At 48.8% G+C, this 26,057-nt stretch overlaps 1 protein-coding gene across 2 annotated transcripts in view; it reads left to right on the forward strand.

The window, feature by feature from the left end:
• The first annotated feature begins 3,972 nt into the window (after positions 1–3,972).
• The window catches only part of Rcsd1 (RCSD domain containing 1), a 59,795-nt gene continuing 37,710 nt past the window's right edge, over positions 3,973–26,057 (forward strand). For both annotated transcript variants that reach the window (XM_038350087.1, XM_038350088.1), the window contains exon 1: positions 3,973–4,146. In XM_038350087.1, coding sequence (XP_038206015.1) covers positions 4,141–4,146 — 6 coding nt within the window. In that variant the 5' untranslated portion in view covers positions 3,973–4,140. The remainder of the gene's footprint in view (positions 4,147–26,057) is intronic.

The following is a 26,057-nucleotide window of genomic DNA, read 5'->3' on the forward strand; positions in this document are numbered from 1 at the left end:
ATACAGGAATCTATGCAACGCTTATATGCAAGTATTATGCAATCTTATACAAAATGCTTGAGCACCAGAGATTTGGATATCTGTAGAACGCAGTGTTGTAGGGAGGCCATTGTTTGTTCCCAGCTGCCCAGAACCGAAATAACCACAGAAACTGTATTAATTACAACTCTGATTGGCCTATTAGCTTATGCATATTCCTAGCTCACTCTTATCTCTTAAATTAACCCATTTCTATCATTTTATATTCTACCACGAGGGTCATGGCCTACCGGCAAGGTTCTGACCAACAACTTGCGTCTCTCTCCTCTTATGTCTCCTCATGGAATCTCCTTGACTCTGCCTACTCTCTCTATAGATATCACTTCCGGCCTGGCTATGTTTTGTTAAGCCATTGGCCAGAAGCAGCTTCTTTATTCATTAACCAATAAAAGCAACACATATACAGAAGGACTTCCCACACCAAGGAGGGACCAGTGTTCCTGAAACCATTTGCTGTGAGACAGCTGTATGTGCATTTTAGTAAGTATTTATACTCACTAGAGAATATTCTCTCAAAATATTATCTTTCTCTTTTTTGTTGTTTTGGGGTTTTTGTTTGTTTGTTTATTTGTTTTAAGACAGGGTTCTCTGTGTAGCCCTGGCTATCCTGGAACTCGCTCTATAGACCAGGCTGGCTTTGAACTCAGAGACCCATCTGCCTCTGCCTCCTGAGTGCTGGGATTAAAGGCGTGCACCACCACCGCCTGACAAGAATATTTTCTTCTTGCTCTAAATATGAAAAGTAGACAGTCTAGCCAGGAGTGGTGGTACACACCTGTGACCACAGCTCTGCAACAGGTAGGTTACAGTTTGATGCCAGCCTGGGACACAGAGAGACTATGCTGGCTAGTCTTCACTATCAACTTGATACAACCTAAAACCAGCTGGGAAGAGTCTTGAGGGGGAATTATTTGACTTGGGTTGACCTGTGGGTGTGTCTGTGGAGGGATCGGCTTGATTGCTAATTGACCCAACCCACTGTGGGCGGCACCATTCCTTGGGCTGGCCCTTCACTGTGTAAAAGTGAAGAAAGCTTCTATAGCAAGCAAGGACCGTGTGCTTTTTCTCTGATCTGGACTGTGGATGTGATAAGTACCTGCCTTGATTTCCCTAATATAATGGGCTGCAACTGGAATCGTGAGCCAATAGTGCCACACCCCCTGTGTTGCTTTTGACCAGGGAATCTCACTACAGGGAATGAAGCTGTAACAGAGACCCTACCTCAGATTTAAAAAGAAATCAATGAAGTGATCAGCAGCACAAGAAGGCCACTTACAAAGAGGCCACCAGTTGGAGCCCCTTGCATTTTTCCTTGTAATCAGTCTATCCGGTTACCATTTAAGCCTTTTGATGGTCTTCTCTTCCTTCTGGGAGGTTGTTTTTCCACTAGGACCAAGCACAGGTGCCGGTGTAATCACTGAACAAACCCGCCTTTTGTTTACATGTGCAGATTCTATCAATCTGCTTTGCTCTTTGTTCTTTCATCTTTCCACATAGACATTCATCAAATATTGGTTGGCAAGCCGCGCATGAGGGCTGCCTGTCTACATGGGCACCTCTTCTGCTGCCCTTCCCCGGCCCAAGCTGCACTGTTGGGTATTCCATAGTCTTGCCTCTATGTCTTTCTTGGCAAGTATATAAAGGGGAAGCTCAGGTTGAAAGTGGAGGAAGTGGGTCCCTCTGAGCCAGCTAGACCCTGGGGAGCCAAGAGAGGAGGATGAAGGCAGCCACTTTCTCTTCCCCTTGGTTGTCAGAAGAGCTGGGTGTTTACCAGACTGTCTGTCTCCATCTGCTCCTTGGTGATAGTCTACCGAGGTGGGAGGGAGGGAACAGAGAGACTACATCCCACACATACTCCTGATTGCTGGAGGAAGCCCTGGATTCCCACGTTTCTTTCGGCTCCTTCTCCCGGGGAGAAGGACCCTGCTGGGGCAGACAGAGCTCGGGAGCCACAACCTGCTTGGCACTGGGTCCCAGGAGCATGAAGGGGCTGTGGAGTTTGCCTGTGGATCATCTGTTCTCAGATCAGGGAGGCCCCATGCAGGGTGGGGCAAGAGAGCAGCTGCGGAACACCTTGGTGACTGTGATATTATCTGCGCCTAACGGTTTCTTCTGGGTAGGCACTTCCGCCCTCCCGCTTGTGGAGTCAAGACTCGTGCCCTTGTCTCTGAATGGAAAAGAGCGCCAGGCTCTAAGCAGAAGAAAGTCAAGCTGACCTGGAGGCACACACCTGTCACTTCAGTATCAAGGCGCTGAGGCAGGGGGATCAAAAATTGAAGATCAGCAAGACATTCCTTTCTTGCTTCCATCTAGTCTCTGTTCTAGACTCCTCCTTGCAGCTGTGTGGGTAGAATATGGCAGCTCTTTCTCTGGGCCCCAGAATGTCTGGCTCTAAATAAAAGGACTATGCGTTGCTTAGCCATCTGACCCCTGTGCATGCGCACTATGAAAACAGACGCTCTTTCCAGAGCGGCGACTACACTGTAAAGATGCCCCAAATGAAGATCAGATAAGTTTTTTTTTTCTAAAGGAACACAGCCAGAAAGCAGGGGATTAGAATCTAACCCGCCATCTGCTTCTGAAAGCCAAGGTCTTGCCCCTATGCTCCTCTGAGTTCAATGAACTAGAGTCTGCCCTGACATTGTGTTTTACAAAGTAAGGTTTAGAAGGCCTGTGACCTCAAAGCCCACAGACCAACTGTGATGAGAAGCAGGACAGCTTTTTGCAATGTGGGCGCGGGCTCTGCTGATTTCCGGTAGTGGTTTCTCTGGGACTCCTTGCCCAGGTGCAGCACCAACGTGCACCTATCTTATAGTCCGTGCACCTATCCTATGGTCCGTGCACCTATCCTATGGTCCGTGCACCTATGCTGTGGTCCGGCACTGTGTTGGTTCTCACTCTCCCTTGCATAGCGGCAGGTCCTGCTTTGGAGGACAAAGTTGAGGGATGCTGCAAAATGAACAGACATCCTTGTTAGCCAGTCCCCTGAAGGCATTTCCTCTGGGAAATGGGATCCAGAAGGAGCACCTAGAGGTATAATTCAGTAGCAGACAATGGCCCTGGCACAGATTCAAAGTCCCTACGTCCCTCCCACACAGCCTTTTTGCTGTCCGGAGGGCTGTACAAACCGATCTCTCTTGGGGAGAGTTGCTAAGCTGGGCCTTATGTGAATCGGATGTTTAGGACCATGGCCCTTGCTATATTTAATAGGAATGAAAAAAAAGGTCCTTTAGCAAGTCGCCTGTGAGAGCAGATATTCCCACAACCCCACAGGCACGCCTACACCAGTGAAGAGAAGCTTGATGCTACAGGAAACTTGGAAAACTTCGCTTGGGTTCTTCCCTCCCTCCCTTCTCATCCTCCTCCACAAAGAGATAACAGATCGACAAACTGATAGCTGTTTCCTGCAAATGAAATCCTGGAAGGTGGACAGGAACAGAGGTGTCAAAACCAAGGTGTTCTTATTAGGCTACTGAATCCAGGAAAGCTAGGTAACGGTGAAGTAATAAAGATAAGGATGGAGGGGAAGAGGGTGAGGCTGGGAAGATGGATATGAAAAGATGGAAATGGTAAAGAGGAAAAGAATGAAAAGGCAATCCTAATTTGAGAGGCAAGGAAAATAAAGAATGCAGGCTACAAGAGGGGGAGTTGATGCGGTCTGAAAACGAGCAAAGCCCGGGGTCCTGAGAAACTTCGCGAGAAAGGGGGCGCGGAGCTGCCCAGCCCATGTTTGGGCAGATTAATGGAGTCGTGGCTCGGACTCTTGAGTCCTGCCCTGGGAGGGACAGTATCTGTTTAGATTTGTGTCTAAATTTAAACCCCTATCCGGCCTCTCTCCCAACTCCCCTCCATTCCCCTCCCCTCCTCCTGCGTCCCTCGGTCCCTCCCTCCTCCTCCTCCTTCCTCGTTCTCTGGCGCAGGGCCCCCGGCCGGGGCAGTCCCGCAGCCGAGCGCAGCCAGGCGCGCGCCGCCGCCCACTCGCCCAGAGCCTGCTGCAGTCCGGAAAGTGGCCCGGGCTGAGAGCAGAGGGGGACAGCGGGGATCGTGAGCTCCTGCCGGAGCGAGCGGGCGTATCCGCCGCCGGAGGTCTACCTGGAGGACATGGAGGTAAGGACTGAGGGAGACTCGGGGCTGGGGTGGGGGTGGGGATGGGACGCAGGGAGAGTGAGGTCAAGGAGCTCCTGACCAGGTCGCTGTCCCTGCTCACAAGAGGGAGCACGCAGCTCCAAAGGCGCCAGGCCAACACCAAAGGCTGGTCCTTACCCCTACCTAGGAGACCCCTGTGGGACGAGTAGGCTTATCAGGAAAAGATCTCAAGACAAAGTGGGGGGGTCCCTCTTTAGGGATTCGGATGCTTTGACTGTGCACATGCATGTTTTTTAGAAAATGAAGTTAGGTACAGCTAAGGTCATAAACCAATAAAGGTGTGTGAACCAAGAACCCCAAAACAAAACTTCAGTGACCCTGACTCAGAGGCACTGAGAAAAAGAGCGGGTAGTTGAGGTTGGGACTCCACAGGCATGGCTTCCCCTTTCGTTTGCAGCGTGGCCTTTCAGACCAGCTGTCTTTGCTTCTGAAGTATCTCTTGTGCCTGTTGCATCTTCTTTCTTTACTTTCTGTAAAGCTCCCTTCATGTCAGTCCAGTGAACTTATTTCTGAGAAATTCGAGGCTCCCCAGGATGTTCTGCCTTCTGAGGTTGTGTGCACCTTGGGGTGTGGTAACCATATCTGAGGGGTGTGCAGGGGTGAGTTGCGGACTTCTCTGCTTCTGAGAGGAGACTGGGGACTTTCCCTACACTTTTCCAACCCATCTGAGGGGTAGCTGGGACGTTACTTCCCCTAGCTACCTTCTCCACATCTACAGACTTCCAAAGATGCCCTCCTTCAAACCCAGACCAGCTACAGGTGAGCTCAGAGGCACAGGATAGGCAGGAGCCCACATTCAATCCATGGTGCTCCCAAAAAAGAAACTGAGACCTTTTATTTTATCATAATCAACCTCAGCAGGACCTGGGACTTTAAAAGAGAGAAAAGAAGCTTACAGTGCCACAGGCCTTTAAGGTGATCCCCACTCTCACTCAAAAGGAAACTGCTCTTCCCTGGACCGTGGTCTGCAGGGGTCCCGGGGATTAGAAGTGCAATCCCTTCCAGGCCAGAGCCCGCTGTCTTTTCTAAGTTTTACCGTCTTCTGACCATCTCTAAAAGAACAGTAGGTTTGTCCTGCATATTCAGCTCAACCAGTTTTCATTAAGAAACAAGGATTGCATTCTGGGGAACTTGAGTACCTGGGATGCTGGGGTCTGAGATGGACCTTCTGTAGCAGTAGTCGATTAGGGTAGGTAGACCACAACACATTGCAGATGGGTTCTCAAGTCTTCTCAGACCCTACAAACTCAAAATGAGAGGACTCTCTGAGCTGGCTACCGCTACAGGACAGAGGGGAGTGATGGCCCAAGGACTCACAAAGAAACTGCTGTGCTTGTAGGTTCCCTCCTCAGGGAGCACTTGGGGTGCTTCGGGCACCAAGCGGGAAGCTTGTGGGAACACTAGCAGGACTGTAATGGACAAAAAAAAAAAGAAATACAACTGGGCTTAAAGCAGGTTGCTGCTCGAAGGCCCAATGCAAACTCTAACTTTAATCTAGGGAAACACAGAAGGTCTCCCTCCACGGGGACACTTCTTCCTCCCTCAGCTGAGGAAGAAACAGGGAGTTCTAGGCCTTGAAAATATCAGTCCAGCAACTTCCTGTGTGGCTTGGTAGGCGGGAGGCACGAAAAGAGGGCTCTCCCCTCTCTAAGCTGCTTTATACAGTAACTGAAAAGGGACTGGATGAAGATAGCCAGATTCCTGTGTGCCAAACGCTGGACCAACACAGGGAGAGATTGCCTAGTCAACCAGAACGCCGGGCAGATCTGCCTATGATGGTTCTGAGGTATGGCCTTGCTGGTTGGCAGCAACTGCTTTGGAAGTTTCTTTGGCAAAGCCAATAAACCAATAAACCAAAACACTGCCACAACTGGCACTGTTAAAAGGGCATAAAGGGGAAACAGAGGACAGCGGAAGTGATGGTTCTCAGCTAGGAAGGAGCCCCGAATCAGCCTCAGGAAGGAGCGCCTCACTTTGAGAAGAAACCGAGTCACCTCATGTCCCCATATCAAGTATTCAAACCTAATCAGCAGGCCGTGGCTCTAGTGCTCCAACCCACGCTTACCTACTGCAAACGTTAGGGAAAGCTTCCAATCGCTGGGGCTGTTATTAGTTGTGTTTCCAATCGCTGGGGCTGTTATTAGTTGTGTTAATCACACCTCAGCCCACAGGGATCTCTCAGGGGAATAAACAAAGCAAGGTGGCACTTGACCCCTGCCTTTCAGACACTCCCAGTCCAATAGAGGAAATGGCACTCACATATCCTGTCAGGCGTTACTCTTTGAAGGGGTGCGCTAAGTGACTGGTTCTGCAAGCGTGATTTGTACTGGTCAGGGCCCGAGGCTACGCAGGAGAAACCTTGAGATCGAGGCAGCGGTCAGGTAGAGAAACACAGGATGGGGTTGGGAAGAACACACCAGCTCCGCTCAGGAAGGCAGAGCAGGTAGGGGTCATTAAAGGAAGAAAAGTGAAAGCAGCAAGATAAAGCCATGAGACCAGTATAGGAGCCACCCAGCAGGTGGTTGAGCCAGCAGGGGCTGAAATCTAAGCCACCCAGAGGTGTTACCTTTTCTTCATATAAAATCTCCTTCCCTGGCTGTGCTCTTAACCTGTAACGTCTTCTAATTCACTGTTTTCAGACCTTGAAGGCCAGGTCATGAATGGCCCTGGCATCTGTGCCACAGACTAGGAAAGAGAGATGCATGGGGCGGCAGCCATGATGCAGCAAAGTGGTATATGCCACCCATGAGTATACAAGGCTCTCAGGCTAGGGGGTCCCTTTGAGGCCTAGGATGAAAGACAAAGGGTAAAGACTCGTGTGCTAGAGGGGCAGCAGGAACCACATTTTAGTTCACCAGGGGATCCAGAAGAGGAAACATTGCATAGCGTGTGTGAGGCCCCAGGTTTGATTCCTAGCAGAGGGAGGGATGGAAGGAGGGAGAGAGAATATACCTAAGTATAGGAAGGGCTGCCTTACTGATCTGTGGGTCTCCATGAACCAACACAATGTCCATCCCAGAACCCGAATTTTCCAATAAGATTTGCCCAATAAATGAATAGAAACTGTAGTTCAAATGTTACCGCCTCTGGGCGCCTCCCCAGAGGCCCTCGGCCTCTACAAAGCACTTAACCCCGCTGGGACTGGCTCTCTGGCTCCCTGCTGGGAGGGACCATATTTTCTATTTCTAGGGCCTCATGGGCACCAAACAGGACATATTGATTGAGCGAATGTGTTATTGGAGTTGAGAGAGATCAGACTTTTAAAACAGAGAGAAGGAGAAAAAAGAAAGAAAAGAAAATGCAGACTTTAGTGTGTTTGTTGGTTGGTTTGATGGTTCTGGGTAGTAATTTCAGTACTCAGAGACATACAGATCTCTTGGGTTACAGAGTGATCATCTCTAGAAACAATAACAGTGAAGTTATTGTAGATAGGAAGCCCAGGGAAACCCCGTCCTGGCCTCTGAGGGCACCAGCATGAATGTGTGCATACACACAAATAGTATTCTTTAAAAAGTAGGCCAATATGTGTAAATAAAAGTTATTTTTTAAAAAGTGAGCTGAGAATGGCGGCACACTCCTTTAATCCCAGCACTTGAGAGGCAGAGGTAGGCGGATCTCTGTGGGTTCAAGGTCAGCCTGGTCTACACAGTCAGTTCCAGGCCAGCCAAGGCTATGTGGTAAGACAAACCCTGTCTCAAAGGTGTGTGGTGTGTGTGTGTGTGTGTGTGTGTGTGTGTGGTCAAGCTGGGTGTGATGGCTCACAGTTTAATTATAGCACATGTGAGCTTGAAGCAACAGAGTCAAGTTAAAGATCATCATACATACTGAGTTCCAGGCAGCCTGAGCTCTGTGAGCCCTTGTCTAAAGAAAACACACACAAGCCAGGCGGTGATGGCGCACGCCTTTAATCCCAGCACTGGGGAGGCAGAGGCAGGCGAGTCTCTGTGTGTTCGAGGTCAGCTCTGGTCTACAGAGCAAATTCCAGGACAGGCTCCAAAACAACAGAAAAACCCTGTCCTGAAAAAACAAAAACAAACAAACAAAAAAAGAGCATACGTACACATAAAATCACAATATCAGCAATATAAGTGTGTGCATATATACACACACGTGTGTACATACTGATATATGTATGATGTATTTATTTTGTAACCTATGTCTTAATTCATGTATTTTTACCTCGTTAAAATTTTGCTGCTTTATTTTTAGACCATTTTAACACATTAATTTTTGTTTTATTAATTATTACTATTATTGTGTATGTGCATGAGTGTGGGGTCTCAAATGCTGCCCTGTGCATGTGGAGATCAGAGGACAGCTTTCAGCAGTCATTTCTCTCCGTCCACCTTGGGAATCCATTCCGGGCCAACCCAGGTTGTCTGCTTTTTCCAGCGAGTACATTTACCCATCGGACCATCTTGCCTGAGCCTCTACTTTATTTTTATTTTATTTATTGGAGTGGAAATGCCAAGTCTAGGGAAGAAAAATAAAAGGATTATTCGGGGATGTCCCAGTGAACCTCATTGGTTTTCCCCCATGGATCACTGAGCTATGGTGTGCTGGTTGAGACTGGTGGTCATAGTGGGGACTATTCCGTCTCTGAAGCGGGAGACAGGCCGGATGGATGTGTGGGATACCCACTCCTCGCTCTCTCCTTTCGGGTGGGACCCCCGCAGTCACTCTGGCTCCTCTTAGCAGACATCTTCCGTTTGCTGGGCTGTGAGAATAGGAGCAGTTTCGGGTAGGCGCGCTGTCAGGACCCGTCCCCTATCACGCAGGGGTGAGAGCATTCCTGGAGTAGAGTCGGATTTCAGAGCCTGATCCTCAGCAGGCTGCCCACAGCAAGGAGAGCCTGAGCCTGGCTCCCGCGGTTCCGTGGGAAATCTGAACACTGGCGGCTCAGCAACCTGGGTAATCTTATCAGAGCCACAGGAGAAAGCCTTTCGGTTCCAGAGAACTCTCAAAAGCAACTCTGCCTTTCTCTAGTGAGTGAGTGTCTTGATTTTTGCCGAGCCAGTCTGGCCTACCTAAAGTCACCAGAAAAAGGCCCTGTAGCCCTGGGACAAACAAGGCTTTTTTGCTCTTACTGGAAAAGAGCAAACCAGCCTCGGAGGTATGCTGGGGCTGGGGTGCAGTCGGACCTTTGGAAAACAGCAATTTGTGATTCTCCTCTTATCTGGAGAGTAGGTTAGCCCACACTTTAAAAAGTCCCAGTCTCATGAAGTTTCGTCACAGATGCAGCACGTGGCTCACATCCACCTTCACAGAGTCAGGTGGACACATCTTTCTGTGACCCCACAGGCATAGCACGAACGTTAAAACACTCCCTTCTTCTGCATTTCCTTAGGCCCCTCCGAGAGCTCATCTCCCAAACATACAAATACCTGAGTCAGACCAGAAGGACATTGCCTTTGTCCTTTGGTTGTTTTGTTTTGTGTTTGTTTGTTTGGTTGGTTTTTCGAGACAGGGTTTCTCTGTAGTTTTGGAGTCTGTCCTGGAACTCACTTTGTAGACCAGGCTGGCCTTGAACTCCTGGAGATGTGCCTGTCTCTGCCTCCCAAGTGCTGGGATTAAAGGCTTGTGCCACCACCAGACCCTCCTTTAGTTTTTTTTTGAGGCAGGTTGCTCTCCACCCCACCTTTTCCCCTTTGGGGTTTTCTATATTTGGGGATATAGGCTGCAGGGATTTGCGGAAACTGACTAGTGAAACCCATGAGGCTCACCTTGTAAAGCCATTCATCTGGATGGGGCAGAGACTGTTCAACAGAGAGGGCTCCAGTCACTGCCTTTCAGCTCTTCGTAGCTCCCTAGAGGGGTGAGGTGGACATGCAGGACCCTAACCCCTGTGAGAAGCCCACACGAAGTGCTGCTAAATCCCACTGTCAGTGAACAGTGGAAGTCCCCAGCTGGAAACCCTCAGTTCTGGACAGTGGAACTAACTTCTTCTTAGCCAAGAAATGAGTCTCCCAGAGCACCATAGATGCCCCTACCCTTTGTTTTGGATCTGCCTGTGCCACCTCAGGGCTACCCTCCTGAACTGTGGATGGCAGCTGCCACTTTCTCCAGCTGAGTCTTCTACAATCTATTGGTGGCAGTTTGAGAGATGTCAGATAGCAGTCTTGTTCCGCGTGCATGCGCATGTGTATATGTGTGTGTGTGTGCGCGCGCGTGTGCGCGCGCGTACACGTACATATATTAAGTGCTGAAGTACACATGAAGGTCAGAGAGGTCAATACTGTCTTCCTCAATTGCTCTCACCTTGCATTTTGAGAGCCTCTCACTAAAGTTAGAGCTTGCCGATTCAGTCATGTGCCACATGCGTGACACACACACACACACCCTTTTAATTAAGTGCTGGGGCTTGAACTCCGGTCTTTATGTTTGCAGGGCTAGCTTTAACGCCTTGAGCTATCGCTCCAGCCTACAGAGCTGTTTAATTAAGTTTAACCAACACATAATGGTCACTTACTACCTGCCACGCACTGGGACTTTAGCTGTGGCCTTATCTCTTACGTTTCTGGGCCTCTAAGACGGGAAATGGGCACTTAAACCCTTAATTGCAGAACAGGATGAGCAGCAGCGAGGGCTTGCCCCATTGGAGGAGGGGTACCACACCCAGCCTGGGTCAAGGGGAGGACTGGGGAGGTGGGGGAGTAAGGGGGTGAGGAGAGGGAGGCTTCCTGTGACAGATGACCTCTGAGTTAAGTGTCGAAGGAGGACTAGGAGTTAACCAGCAGCAGAAAGTTAGAAAGAGTACATTCCAGTCGAAGACAAACAGCACGGTATGCGTGGGAACTAGGTGCAGTTGGTTCCTGGAAGGTAAAAAGAGATAACAAGATTTGAGAGGGAGGACTCTGGTGGCAGCAGAGAAACGTAGATTGCAGCTACTACCATAAAAGGGCTCTTTCCTTTTTGGAGACGCAAGATCTACACGTACAATGTGACTTTCTGAAAATACAAAATGTGATCTTGATAAGCAGTGGGGTGCGCGGTGGAGTTCAAAGTTGGCTTCTTCTGTGTAGGAGCGAAATCAGGCTTCCTCCTTGGGCTTCCCTCCAGGTGTTTCCTGTCAGTCCTTCATCTGACAGCCTTGGGGACTTTGTCTCGGGGAGCTCACTCCTACCTGCAGCTCCCACTGAGGACCTCAGAGGTCAAGCCCACCAAAGCCACCCTCAAGGCCCTCTTATCTTTTATGACTAGAGGCCTTAGAACAAGCCATACACACACACACACACACACACACACACACACACACAATCTTTTGTCCCATTCCACCTGCAGCCCCACTCATTCCTCCTACTGTGGAATCCTGCTCATTCTGCAAAAGGCCAATGTTCCTCCTTGTCTCCAGCCAGCCCAGGGATTAGCCAGGTAGACCAAGGAGCAACAGCAGACCACACACACACACACACACACACACACACACACACACACACACGTTAGCCCCACCCAGGGCAGCGGAAACGAAAGGCTAACCTGTGGTTGCTGTTGCACAATGCAAGACACCCACCGGCAAGGGCATTTCCATCGTTTAAGATGCCATGGAAGGCTTCCACCTCTTCTGAACCCACCTTCCTGCTCGACCCTCACCCGAATAGTTCATTCCAAACACATGAGCTACAAGGCCACTTATTCCTGCCCACTGCCCCACCCCCACTCTCTCAGTCCTCGAGAATACATTTCTCAGCCTCAGGTCCCTGGCTTGTCATGCTTTTGAGATATGAGTTGATGGATAGTGGGAACTTCATTCCGCCCAGCCACAGTAATGGCAGTGTGGACAACACTTAAAAGCTGTTGTCATGGCGATTACTGTAACACGCTGCATGCCTACGATACGCAGGTATTTTCCATAAATTTATCTTTTTAATCCTTATAAAATCCTATTGCATTTGCCTTCTGGATAAGGGAGGTGAGGGTCTGCGTTGCTGGAAGATTTGGAAGGTGATCTTCACAGGAGCCACGAGGTAACCACTCCGAGGGCGGGGTCCTAGGATTCCTTTCTCTTCCTGGACAAACTTTTTCCAGACCTTGCCAGGCCAGGTGGCTCAAGGCTTGGAGTTTTTTAAGACCTAGCTCAGGTTATTTAATTCTGAATCCTCATCTAAAAGACTCTGAGAAGGTTTCACTGTGTCTTTGGTGGAGACAGGAGGCCACTGGTGCTAACATCAATGACAAAAAAGGAGGTGGAATTTCCTTTTTTTTTTTTTTTGGTTTTTTCGAGACAGGGTTTCCCTCTCGTTTCTAGAGCCTGTCCTGGAACTAGCTCTTGTAGACCAGGCTGGCCTCAAACTCAGAGATCCGCCTGCCTCTGCCTCCCGAGAGCTGGGATTAAAGGCGTGTGCCACCACCGCCCGGCAGGAGGTGGAATTTTCAAAGTTGATTTTTGTTATTGTTGTTCTTGGTAAGGTTTTTGAGACTGGGTCTCATATAGCCCAGACTGACCTTAAATTCTTAAACTTCTCCCACCTCCCAAATGCCGGCATTATAAGTGTGCATTACTTCACCCAGCTTAAAAACTGACTCTTAGAGCAGGGGAGTTTGGAAAGAAAAGGAACGAACAGTTCCTCTCATCCCCCTTTATTTGAAAGGAGGGGTCCTTAAACATGACTGTTGATGGCAAAAGCCTCCTAACCCCCAGGGCACTACGGGACGCCTCCGATCCGAGGGTCTCACTTCACTCTGTTGCCTCTACAGCTGTCTCCCAAACTCTAGTGTTCGGTGTCTGAGGTCCTCCCAGCAAGCATTATTCTCCATGGGACTTGGGAGAAAACCAATTTCATTATTACTGCTTTAACTAGAGTCTAAAGACCCAGAGCCAAGGCTAGAAAGGGTCCATCCCCCACCCCCACCTCTGCACCCTCACCTTGTACCACTGCACCCCCCACTTCCCATCCCCACTCCCCATCTTGCCAGCCCAGAACAGCACTGACTCCCCCTCACTGGGCCCAAAGGGGGCTTCCTCAGGGAGATCTGTGGTCCTCATTGTCTGGCCATGCCTTGACCCCTCAGGATGGCCTGGCTTTGATCCTCTAACCAGACAATGGATGATGCTCCAAGTTTTCCTTGCAGGAATGTGTGGGAGGCTCAGTGAGATACCTGGTGCCCAAGTCAGGGGCATTAGCCAGTGTCTGCATTTGCCAGGGCTCTGCTAAGAGGTGGCCATGGCCAGGCCAGGCGTCAGCGGAACCACACTCCCTACAGAGTCTCCTCCAGCAAACAATCCTCTTCCGACTTTCTCTTCACTCCTGGTACTTGCTGGTTCCGGCTTGGGACCACATCCCTCTTCTCTCTATGTGTTCCTTATAGGGACATGTGCCACTGAATTAGGATCCTAGGTGATGATTCAGGATGATGGTCTCCTCATTTCAAAACCCTTCACTCCATTTGCCAAGTCTCATTTTACAAATAAGGTTGTATTTACAAGTTCCAGGGATCAGGGAGTGACTGTGTGTTTGGGGAGTCACTAATCACCCCTTTACATCAGGAAACATATTATCCATACAGACATAGAGAACCAGGGGGAAATCCTTGGTATTAGGTTAGGGTGTAAGCATCCCCACCTCTATGCTCTAGGGGCAAATGGCTAATGAATATAATGAATACTCATTATCATTTGCTGTGTAGCTAATTTCTTACCTCTTAGGTAGCCCACTCCACTCTGGTGTCCCTTACACCTAAACTGGTGCACATTTAGCTCTAGTTCTTCATTGGGAGAAGCTACTGTTGGGAAGGGAGGCCCCTGGGGAGCATCTCCATGAGCCACCCTCATCTCCTCCTGACCTCATCTCTTGCTAGTCAAACTAGATGATGGGTTAGCAGGGTGATAGGAGCTCAACAAAGCTCATGGCCACCTTCAGGAAGCGACAGGTGCCAGGATTCTAAAATGACTGCACCCGATCTCCCTCCATGTTCTAATTTTGCATTCCTTAGTCATTCCCATTCTTTCTGTCTTTTATCAAAAGATGTCTACTGAGAAGTTACCAAATGAGAGCTACTAAGACACAATAGTTGCTTTCAGGCTCTCTGCCGCCTGGAGGTGGAGAGGGGAGCAGAAATCGAGGCAAGACAGTGTAGTGGCTTCCGCGAAGATGGCCAGTAGAGTTAAGTTGCATGAGTTACAAACCAGGCGAGTGTTGCTGTAACAAAGGCCACAGCCCTAGCCAGTGAAAGCAGCAAATGTTTGTTTATGACTCGTGCTATATGGTTGTCACAGCTGGGGTCTCTGTTCCACCTCATATTTGTCCTTCATCTGAGACCCAGAAAGGGGACAAGTGGCCACACAAGTCCTCACCACCACAGGGCCGAGACAGTACCGGCCTCCTGCAACCCCCCCATGCAGAGAGCTGGAAATGCTCTGTGGATGGTTTTTATAGGCTGTGGGGGGTCTTGCTTCACAACAGTGACCAACTTGGAGCTGGTCTGGAAGCAAGGCTTTGTCCTTCAGGCTGATGAAGGTTGAAAGGCCAGGGAAAGCACCAATTATATGTACCCCTCAGTCTCGGGCCTAGAGGTTTGCAGAGCTCTGTGTTCAGATCCGCTCTTCCTGATTGAAGTGAAAGTTGCTTTGCAAACAGGAAGATTGTTCTCAATGATGCCAACTGTTCTCTGTGCTTTAGAAAGGCAGTGGGTTTGGAAGGGAAGTCAGAAGTACATAGATACCCATTTCTATAGGAAAACCTTAGAGACATCTATATCCAAGCCATTAAGTGAAGCTGTTTGGACAGCTTCTTAAGCATTTTGGTCCTGGAACAGCTCGTTTCTCAGAGAGTGCCATCAGGAGATGCGGTTTATAGCTTTATTGGCTCCAGGGAATTCAAACCCCTTTGCCTATTGCTGCAACACAGTGCTGAGCTGCCCAAGGGACTTTGATTTTAAAGCAACCCCGCTCCCCTCAAAGAAGGGACCTAAGCCTGTTCCCTACTTGCAGTTAAGTTGACACCGAGACTGACCATCCTTTTGTTCAGAAGCCCTGCCTTTTGAGCCTGTGGGAGGGCTCAAGGTCAAGGGAACTTTGTGGTAAAGTTGAAGGGCACAGTAGTTCCTTAGTCTAATTCTTAGACTTATGGCAAGCCAAGAGGGGTGTGGTACCAGAGGGAGACGGAGAATCTGAGTTTCAGGTTCAAGAGTAATAACAGCCTCAGAGTCCATTCCCCATCAGGAAAGATAATACCTCCTTACCATGCAGGTTGTTTTAAAAGGAAATATGATCCTGTATGTCATAGACGAGATAATTGATGCTATCAACTCGAAAAGCTACAGAGCCTCAAATTCAAGGTGGCGGTGGTGTTATTAATACTTAATAAACTAATGCTTAAAAATCGTGACAACCCCAAATAGGTCTTATAGTATAGGTGCTGGAAAAGGGAGGGGGCAAAGAAGGGGACATGAGCAGAGCTTTGAGACAGTAAGGCTTCTAATATAAGCAAGACACTTCCACAGCATAAAAGTGGCCACAGGGCCAGACATATAGCTTAGTTGACAGAGCATTTGCCTTGCATGCATAAAGACCAGGGTTCAGTCCCTGGCACCACACACCAGGTATGGTGGTGCCCGCCTGTAATTCCAGTACTTGGGAAATGGAGGCAAGAAGATCAGATTCACGGTGAGAGTTGGTGGCCAGCCTGCCTCAAACCAAATCAAAGGTTCTGGAGCCTGTAAGACAGCTTAGCCAGTAAAGCGTTGCTGCCCAAGCCTGACGACAATGAGTGTGATCTTTGAGTTCCCATGTAAACATGGACGGGGAGAACCAACCGCACAAGGTGATCCTATGATCTTTAAATGACTTCTGTGGCATGTATGCATCCCCCATTCACATATCCTACCCAAAATAATTAATAATAATAGTGATAGCAATAGTATTAACAAATAAGTTCTGACCCTTTCGCTCCTCTAAGCCGAACACCTCGGTTATGGATCCTGTGATGAGAACGATACATACACAGCTTGCCCTTGTCCCAGAAGGCAGGATCACAGATGTCCTATGGCCACATGTAGAGACAGCCCTGCCCCATAAGTGCTAAAGAGCAAAGGCCCAGGAGCCAGATGGCTGGGGTTCTATCTGATTTTGCCATTTACTGGGCTGCGATCTCCTGAGCTCTTGGCTTTCCCATCCGTAGAGTGGAAAAGTCTTAAGAGCACGCACCTCTGAATTAATGTTCGTGAAAAGTGCCCGGTGTAAAAAGTGAGTCTGGGAGGACGTTTGTCGTTTGGAAGAGAACAGCCCTATGCAGCTGGTGCAGCCTTGGTGGGGACACCAGGACATCTGAAGCTCCCCTCTAGCCCCAGGGACTGTGACAGACAAGTAGTTGTTGCCGACCACACATCAGCCCACCTCTCTAGACTTCTGCAGACAGCTGGGCCAGGTGTGAAATAGCAGATAAAGCTGTAGGCTAAGAGCTGCCAGAGGAAGGGAGACTCCTTGTCTTAATAAATGCGTTTTGGAGAAGGGGAGGGAAAGAGAGGGGAAGGGAGGGGAGGAACAGCAAGTGTGTTCCATGCATTCACCCTGGAAGAGTAGGTAAGGGAGGAGACAGAAAATGGGAAGAAGAGTGGTCGCCCTTGGTATAGTCACAGACCTCAGGGGATGCCTAAGACCACAGAGTACCACCCTGGATAACCTGGTCATTTAATGTCTTCCCCCATTCGTTTATTTACTTATTTATTTTTGAGACAGGGTCTCACTCACATCCCACGCTGCCATGGAACTTGTAGCAATCCTCCTGTTTCAGCCTCTCAAGCACCGAGGTGGCAAGCATGAGCCGACAAACCTGACCTGAGTTTCCTATCACAATTAGAGCATGCGCTGTGGTCCTGACTGCAGTGTGAGGCACAAGCTGCACAACTGCCTTGCCTTTGTTTTGCTTTTCCCTTCTTTGCAGCCGTAGACAGATGACTCGGTCTCGCGAGAGCCTTACCAGTCTCAGGTAATGATTTCCTTTTCCCTAGCTTATCCAAGCTTCTCACCCGCAGGAAGTACTTCATAGCTTCTTTGGCTATCTGGATCACCCGTGCTGCTGCTCCTGCGCTCTGGGACCATCATTAAGTCAAATAAAGTTGCTTGAACCTGAGCAGCAACGTGACGGTAGATCTGTAGCTCTGCTATTAACCAGCAGGCAGGTAGCATGGATACGCTGGACAGAGCGCATAATTTGTAACCGTTAAGTTCTTTCTTCCTGGAAGTTTCCATTCAGTATTTTTGCATTGCATTAGTCATGGGTAGTTGAAAATAGAGAAAATGTAGTCAGGGCTAATGGAGACAATAGTCTGTCCCATCCCTGCTTTCCTGTGTCCCCTACCTCCCCACCACACTCCACCCACCCCATCTCCCTGAAGACTTTCTGTAAGCAGGTCTGCTGGGGAGCAGAACAAAGTGGGGTGCTGAGCCTTAGGAGCACAACAGGGATGGGAGGGTAAGAGTCTAAACATTCTGTCCTGAACCCATCTCTCCCTCTCAGCCATCAATGAAGAACTTCTAGCTAGGTTTAGAGAATCAAATGTTCTCATAAACCAACAAGAATATCCTGATTTCTCAAACCCATATTATGAAGGATTTTTTTTTTTTTTTGGCAAGATGAATTCAGAGTAGATTGAGCTACCCTGTCTAAAATATCCTCATTAAGGACCTTAGGTCTTTCCCCAGGACAGTCTCCAGTGGCAAGCCTCGGCATTCTGTCCTTGGCACTTACTTGTTAAATATTTTTGTTAACGATTTGAATGAAACCTAGAAAGAATCCAGATGACCCACAGCCGGGATACTTAATATGATATATGACACATGATATATTTCAAGTTTGAAATGATTTATAGAGGATGGGACACGGGGCCAAAGCCAACACAATGAAATTAAACAGGGATAAATGTGAAGCCCTCTGCTTAGCTTTAGTGTTGGACAGACCTGGCTTGGAAACACACATCTGCTTGTTCCGTCTTTCTGCAGTTGTGTTGCAGCTAGCTGCACAAAGAATGCTGTCTGGATTCTTGGAGGGAGTGAAATGTAAAGACAGTGAGCTGAGGGTTTGGGGGTGGTTGGAAGTGATGTGCTCCCAAGACAAAGCAAGGAACGGGTGTTGCGAACACAGTGAGCCCATGCGGTTGGAGGACTTATGAAATACCTTCTGCATTTATGCAGCTGGAAGCGACTTTTCTAAGCAGGAACAATGGCAAAGGGATACTAGTGAGGGACTGCAGGGCCTCTGATGTGTAGGGTGCACACAAATGGTTGCATACGGGGATGGGGCCAGTAGGAACACATGAAGTGAGCCTATGTGCTGATTAGAAGATAGCATTGACCAGTATGTGCCTCCTTCTGTCCATCATGAGGGCCCTGGAGGAGAGGCTCTCAAGGCACCAAAACTGCTGGCAGGCTCTTAACTGCCCCCAGTGTATCATGGGTGAAAAAAAAATTCAGGGGCTTGAAGTTCTAGTGAGAGGCCTTGGGGTTGGGACCACAAAGACATTGCAAACACAACTAAGGAAGGATGGAGCTAGAACTCCAGTCTTGTGCTTTTCTTCAAAAAAGAAAAAATGAGAAGCGGGGGTGAAGGAGAGGAGAGGAGGAAAGGGAAGGGAGAGCGTAGGGGAGGGAAAGGGAAGAAGAGGAGGGGAGAGGAGGAGAAGGGAAGGGAGAGAAGAGGAAGGGAGAGGAGAGGAGAGAGAAAGAGGGAAGGTGGAAAAGAAAAGAGAAGGGGGAGAGAGGAGAGAAAGGAGGACTCACTCTCAGACTTTATTTCCACTCTGCACCTATTAGAGTTTCTTATCCTACCAAGGTGACCCCCTGGGATCTGTGTAACGCCTCCTCCTTCCCCTCAATCTTCAGGATGGGGGCTCAGAAGAAACAGCATCTTTAGGACCTCTGGGCTGTGACCTGTAGGCTGGATAGTGGTAGCCAGATGGAGAACCCCGTAGATAGAATTATTTGTTCCTTATGCAAATGTCCTGTGAGTGCTTTTGGTGGCTGTCAAGTTACAGTCCTACACTGCAGATAATTTGCAAACCCACCCTCGGGTACTGGAAAGGTCCAAATGAGGCATGTTTCCGCTATTATATTCCATGACAAAGTTGCAACTGAGTGGGGAAGGAAGTCCTTCCAGAAAGTCTAGCACTTTGTGTTCAAGGCATTTCCTATAGTTTCTAGTCACTTACAAATAAAAAAAATTAATTTATTAATAAGGGCCTGAAGCAGGAACATCTCGAGACCAAGGCCAGCCTGGGCTAAAGAACCCAGGTGGGTTTCTCCTCCTGTTTTGTTTGTCTCAGAGCAGAGGTGGAATGGGGAGAAAATGATGATCCCACTAAATATAACTGCTTCCAACTTCCTGTGTCTTTATTATTCTCAGACACGTGATGATTCTTTTTAAATTACTATTATTGTTTTATTATGTGTACGGATAATTTTGCGTGTATGTGGGTGTTTGATGAGGCCAGAAGAAGGCATTGGATCCCCGAGTTATGGATGTTTATAAGATGGTACATTGTTGCTGGGAATTGAACGTGGGTCCTTCAGTGTTCTTAACTGCTGAGCCGTCTTTCTGGCCCCCACTTACACAATTATAATAAGCATACATGCATACAGCTCCTCTCTCTATCTTTTCACTTAAAGTGACTTGCAAGACAACATCCTTGTTCTTACAAAGCCGTATTTTTGCTTTAAATGTCTTTGTGATAGTCTGCTGCACGAATACACCATTTTATTATTTTTCTATTTTGGGTCATGGCATTTGCTTCTACTTTCTGCGTGTTATAAATAACATAGCTCTAAACAGTGCATGTATCTTTTGCTTCTTTTAAGTAATTTCCTTGGAAGCAATTCCCAAGAGTGGAATTAGTAGGCCAAAGGATATGGATATTTTTATGACTCTTGATCAGCATTGCTACATTGCCCCGCCTGCCCGCCTTCCACACAGCCTAGCTGGACCTGGTATGCCCACATTGCAGGCTCAGCAGGAAGACCAGAGAGGGAATGTAAGATGGGAGGGACCCACAAGCTTGTCCAACAAACAGCCCTCTTTTCACAGGGCCCTGCTGCCTCCCAGCTGGGAGGGGACGGCAAGGCAGGGCAGGAAGGGGATGTGGACACTCTGGGAAATGAAGCAACCATTTGCTACTTCCTGCTGAAGCATCTGCAGATGGGGAAATAACATATTGGTGGGGTGTGTGCTCACACACCTGTGTTTATACGTGTGTGTGTGTGTGTGTGTGTGTGTGTGTGTGTGTGTGTAGTGAGCTCACAGGCATAAGAACTTGATCTAGTCAGGGGTAGGGCAAAACCTGAGCTCAGGATAATACAAAGGGAATGTCTTCTAGGGAATCCCTCACAGCTGCATCTAGTGTGGTCGGGATCGGGGAGGAGGAGCCATCACTGGCTCACTTAGTTGCTTGGTAAATATTTGACAAGAACACAGCAGGTCAGCTTCTTTGCAGGGTTAGACTCCATGGGGAAGTGACTTGGCCCCTGTCTTCAGCAGGGGTCGGAGGTTGCTGTCTACTGAGGAAATCAGAAAGACGACAGGGGGTTGCTGCAGTTGGATCAAGTTTTCTGACAGATACCACCCACGTATCCTCTCCAGAGTAAGGAGCAGATAGGGTGTTTTGTAAGGGAAGAGGATACCGAACTCAAATCCAGGAGCACAGGTCAGAGTGGGTTATAGAAGGACAGAGAAGGATGTTTGTGCTGTAGGGCACACGAGTGTGGCAGACATACAGTTGGTTTCAGGGGGAGCTCCTGTCAGGCCTTCTGAGCAGCAGCAGGGCTTGAACTGGGAGGACCCAGGATCTCTGCACAGAAAGTGCTGCAGGGTGCAGGCTAGTCTCTGTGGAAAGTCTCAGGGGCTAGCCTTAAATCCGTGCCCACATAGCCAACACACGCTTCCACTTAAATTGAATCTTCATGGGTGTGGCTGATGAGTTATAGCTCTCCCTTTTGTGGTCACCACTCAGTCTACCCTCAGAGCAAAGGGGCCAAGGATTGTACAGTCAGACTCACTGTTTCAGCTAAACTCACTGTGACTCGGAAAGTGGGTGGAGCTTCAAGGCAGTGATGCAGACCTTTGGGGGCTGCTCAGGCATCTAACTCCAAGGCCAGGAGAGCTGGGCTTCAGCAGGAACTGGAAAGGGAAAGGCAGGGAAAGGAGTTTCCTTCCCTTATTGGAATAAGACTTTCCAACCTGAGGAAGGACAGACCAACTGGAATTCTTGTTTCCGTAGCAACAGCAGTTCACCCAGGGTCTCTGGGCACATGTGCTTCTGTTGTTGTGCGTTATTAGAGGAGAGCCCAGGGGTCTTTTATTTTTCCTTTCTTTCTTTCTTTCTTTCTTTCTTTCTTCCTTTCTTCCTTTCTTTCTTTCTTTCTTTCTTTCTTTCTTTCTTTCTTTCTTTCTTTCTTTCTTTCTTCCTTTTTTTCCTATTGAGACAGGATTTCTCTGTAGCTTTCGAGCCTGTCCTGGAACTAGCTCTTGTAGACCAGGCTGGCCTCGAACTCATAGAAATCCACCTGTCTCTGCCTCCCGAGTGCTGGGATTAAAGGTGTGCACCACCACTTCCCGGCCCCAGGGGTCTTTAAAGTCTAGCTTAAGGAAGCTGGAGCTGGGGGTACTGGAAGGCACTCCATCACTAAAGTGCTATGGGATACTGAATCAGGCATGCAAGATCTGGAGGCCTCACCTGGAGATAATTTCCTCCCTATTTGGCAAGCATGGAGAGTTAAATGAGATAATGTGTTCATAGGCAAAGATTTGGAAGACTACACATGCAAAGTATTGTTACCACTGTTCTTTTAAAACTGCAGAGAAATATCTGGAAATGACTTAGTCCCTTAACAAGAAGCATGTGCCCAGAAGCCTGGAAAGGTGTCTGGGAGTGGGGATAAAGCTGTAGGCATTCACCTCTGTTTGGGGTTCTCCTTCTTCCTCTTCTTATGGCTTCCTTTTGATGCTCCAAGCACTGTAATAGCTGAGAGGTGGGGTTGACAATCCACTCTCAGAGGATGAGAGTGTTGAAGTTGATAACCAGCGAATGGCAGCACTTTCTGACTCCCCGGAAGAGGGTTGAGCGCTGGTGGGAGACACTCAGAGATACCCGTTGCCCAGCCCTCAAGGTCCGCTGCCCAGCCATCCAGTCATAAACTGTCCCAGTCAGCAAAGAGCTAGAGATGCCCCTGTATTAAGGTCAGAGCCAGAGAGACAGACATCCAGAATAATAGCCCAGCCAAGGGCTCTGCCTTGGCAAAGTCGCAGGTTTGGGCAGCGCTGGGGAGACGGCACATGCTATGAGCAGGAAGGTTTGTAGTTCAAAGTGGGAGGGGCAACCCCACAACTTCTGCAAGGCCACACTCAGCACCAGGTGGCTCAACCATCAGAACGTTTTTCCTCATGGTTCTGGAGGCTGGAAGTCCAAGATGAAGGTGTCTGTGAGCTGTCCCTTCTGAAGCTTCACTTCAGGCCTCTTATGTGGCCATCTTCTCACATGATGTCTGTATTAGCCACCTTTCTTGCGAGGAAATACCTGATACAGGAGGAAGGGTTTATCGGGAATTACTACTTTAGAAGTGTCCGTGGCAGGGGTTAAGACAGACCCACTCACAACAGCATTAAGAAACAGAGAGGGACACAAGAAGAAGCCAGGGACAAAATACTTATGACGATCACCACCCCCAGTGGTCTCCTTCTTACAGGTAAGTCCCATCTCCCAGAGTTTCCAACTCCCGAATGTCCTAGGGACCAAACATTCAACACGAGGAGCCTGAGGACAACATTTTATGGGTGTCTGTTTCATTTTCTCTTCCTGTATGGTTTCCTGTGTTGGTTCCCTCCTATGTCCCTTTATTTCCTAGCAGTCATATGAGACAGCCTGCCAACAGACCACCCTCAGGGCTGGAGAGAAGGCTTAGTGGCTAAGAGCACTGGTTGCTCTTGCAAAGGACCCAGATTCAATTCCCAGCACTCACATAGTGGTTCACAACCATCTGTAGCTCTAGTTCTAGAATGACACCCTCCTCTAATATCCATGGCACCGGGGATACCTGTGGTATATATAAATATGTACAATCAAAACACTTTTTAAATAAAAATTTTAAAAGACCACCCATAATGTCACATTTTAGCTTAATTATTCTGGTAAAGACCCTATATCCAAATACGGTTGAATTCTGAGGTGTTGAAGACCAAGACTTCAACAAGGGAGCTCTGGCGGTCCCAATCCAACCCATAACAATGTTTCACTTCCCCCCATCCCACCCCCTGCCCTCGCTGCCTGGCCTGGGTGAGAGTGGAAAGGTCCCAGGAGTCAACTCTCTAGCCATTGCTACTGCTTCCGCCTAGCGAAAGAATGTCAAGGGCTCTGAATAACACAGCCCTTGGAATTCTTTGAGTCCAGTGGTCTGGGGCCACCCGTCACTCACCAGCTCCTGCCATTCCTGTCCCCTGCCACATCCTGAGAGCACAGAGTATATATAGTGTCACTGCAGAGGTTGCCTCACCCTCTGCCTCCCTTTGACTCCAGGCATGGTTTCCATCAGTCACATTCTTATGGGTCGATAAACCAGTGATACCCATGAAGAACACAGCGCAGGGTCAATGCTGTGAGCCACATTTTCTTCCTTCCTTCCTTCCTTCCTTCCTTCCTTCCTTCCTTCCTCCCTCCCTCCCTCCCTCCCTCTCTCCCTTCCTCCTTCCTTCCTTTCTCTTTTGCTTCCTTCCTTCCTTTCCTTTCCTTTTGTTTGTTTTTTGAGACCGTTTTTTTCTGTGTAGCTTTGGTACCTGTCCTGGAACTCACTTTGTAGACCAGGCTGGTCTCGAAATCACAGAGATCCATCTGCCTTTGCCTCCCAAGTGCTGGGATTAATGGCATGTGCCACTGCTGCCCGGCTAATTTTCAAATGACTCTGAGTAGCATTCCTCCAGGCTGGCTTCTCCCCCAACAACATGCCATACCTGACTCTTCCCTCAAGGTCCTTCAAGACGTTCTTATGGGGATTTTCTTCCCCTGTGTTTATTCTATGTGAGAAATCCTGTCTTCCCATTTAAGACAGAGAGGAAGAGAGTACACACATGGGTAGACACCCAGGAGGCGTGGTAACATGAACCAGGGGCCTAGATGGTTCCTGTCCCCCTGCTATCCCAGGTTTCCAAGAGGAGGGCCTAGCTGGGTTATCAGGTCCAGGTGGAAGGAACTCTCCGACCCCTGGCTCCCGCCTCCCTCCTAGGTTTTCATCTCTCATGGGGCTCCTGTTCCTTTCTTATCATCTGGACTGGAAAGAATTTAAGTAGAAATGGAGCTGAACCCCTTCAAAGTTGAGTCCTCTCCATGGCCCGATACTTGAGGGTATTTTCAGCCCTCGGGGCCTAGGTGGAGAGCCAGGCAGTTGTCACTGGAGCCCAGCCGACTCCTCCCTAGAGACAGCCAATGGCTGCTGCCCCTGGGAAGACACAGATTTTCCAGTGACTGTTTTTCTGATTATGAGAGGCGTGAACAGCCCCAAGGCTAGTAAAAATTTACCATTTTTGCCACCCTGGCAAAACTTCTCCCAGGCTTTGCTGGTGCTGGGTGCTGCACCCATTGTGTTCAGTGACTCCGTACACTTGCTATGGGGTTTCCAGCCATTTTTCTGTTGTTCCTTCACATCCATCTCATGGTGCTGCAAATGTTGTGTGTGCCACCTTTGATGGGAATGTGATGCTTTATGACCTTCTTGCTCTATGACGGACTTCAGTCCTTCTCTGAAGCTTGCATTCAGGTGGCTTTTAATTTTTCACCTTTATGGGACCAACACTGCTATACATAATTTTGTGTGAACAACATTCTTTCTCTACCTCCTTAGTGCATATTCTAAAAGTACAATAAAGCATTGCTTATGCTATTCTTCCAGATGACTGCACCAAAGGGGTCAGTATTAATCATTGTGCAATGTTCGCAGCAATTTTTAAGGAACCGAGTCCCACCGTAAGCTTTGGCTTCTTACCCCAGGAACACCTTGGGCTTTTGCCACTCTGATAATCTGGACAACAGTCCTTCAGTGTTTTGCGTTTTGTTAGTAGTGTCATCGGTGCCTTCCCGTGGGGACCTGTGAGTTGGTGTTTTCTTGCTTGGGAAGTTTTTTTCGTCTCTGTTGCTTTCCCCCGACTTTACACACACAGACGTGGGTCTGCCCTGAGGAGCCTTTGCCTCCGCTGTCCTCTTTAGACTCCAGCAATGGTGCACTCGCCCAGATGAATGTTAGAGATTCTAACATCCCCAAGCCTGGGCACTATTGGAAATAAAAGAGAGCTGAGCAGACTGCTCTCAGCTAACACATAGGGAACTAAGTCACAGTGGCCTAGAACTTGAGTCCCAAAGACAGAACACCCAGTGGCTGCTGCCTTGAAACCAACCGATTTTGTTGCTTATGTGTTATATGTCAGTCTCTCTTCTAGAAGTATGGGGACCCCACAGTAGATCTACGGTCCGGCCTTCATGGGACGGTTACAGTAGGGTGGAAGGAACAGAACGTCAGGGTGGCAAAGCCAGCACTGTGGAGAGAATGGGGGAGGAGGGGTTCTGACACAGCTCAGGGAGAAAGTTCATGAAGGCCCCCGGGAGAGGTAGCAGGAGTGGGATCAGGGAGGATGAAGGACTGTCTAGACAGGGGCAACAGGTCCAAGACATCTGAGGTATAGAAACTGTGAGCACAGGGCCATGGAGATGCATAGTGTTTTGGAAGGGCGGTAAGAGGTCCATGACAGGAAGTGCAGGGGCCTAGAAGAGGTTCGTTGGCTGGAATCCAGCTCTGCCACAACTCTGGGGCCCTGAGCAAATCCTGCAGCCACCCTGAGTTCCAATCTACCATCCACGTGTGATCCAGAAGCAATGGTGAGGATATGGTGGGCTCGGGTTTGTGGTTC

Source organism: Arvicola amphibius, chromosome 12 (genome assembly GCF_903992535.2).
Source record: "Arvicola amphibius chromosome 12, mArvAmp1.2, whole genome shotgun sequence".
NCBI lineage: Eukaryota > Metazoa > Chordata > Mammalia > Rodentia > Cricetidae > Arvicola > Arvicola amphibius.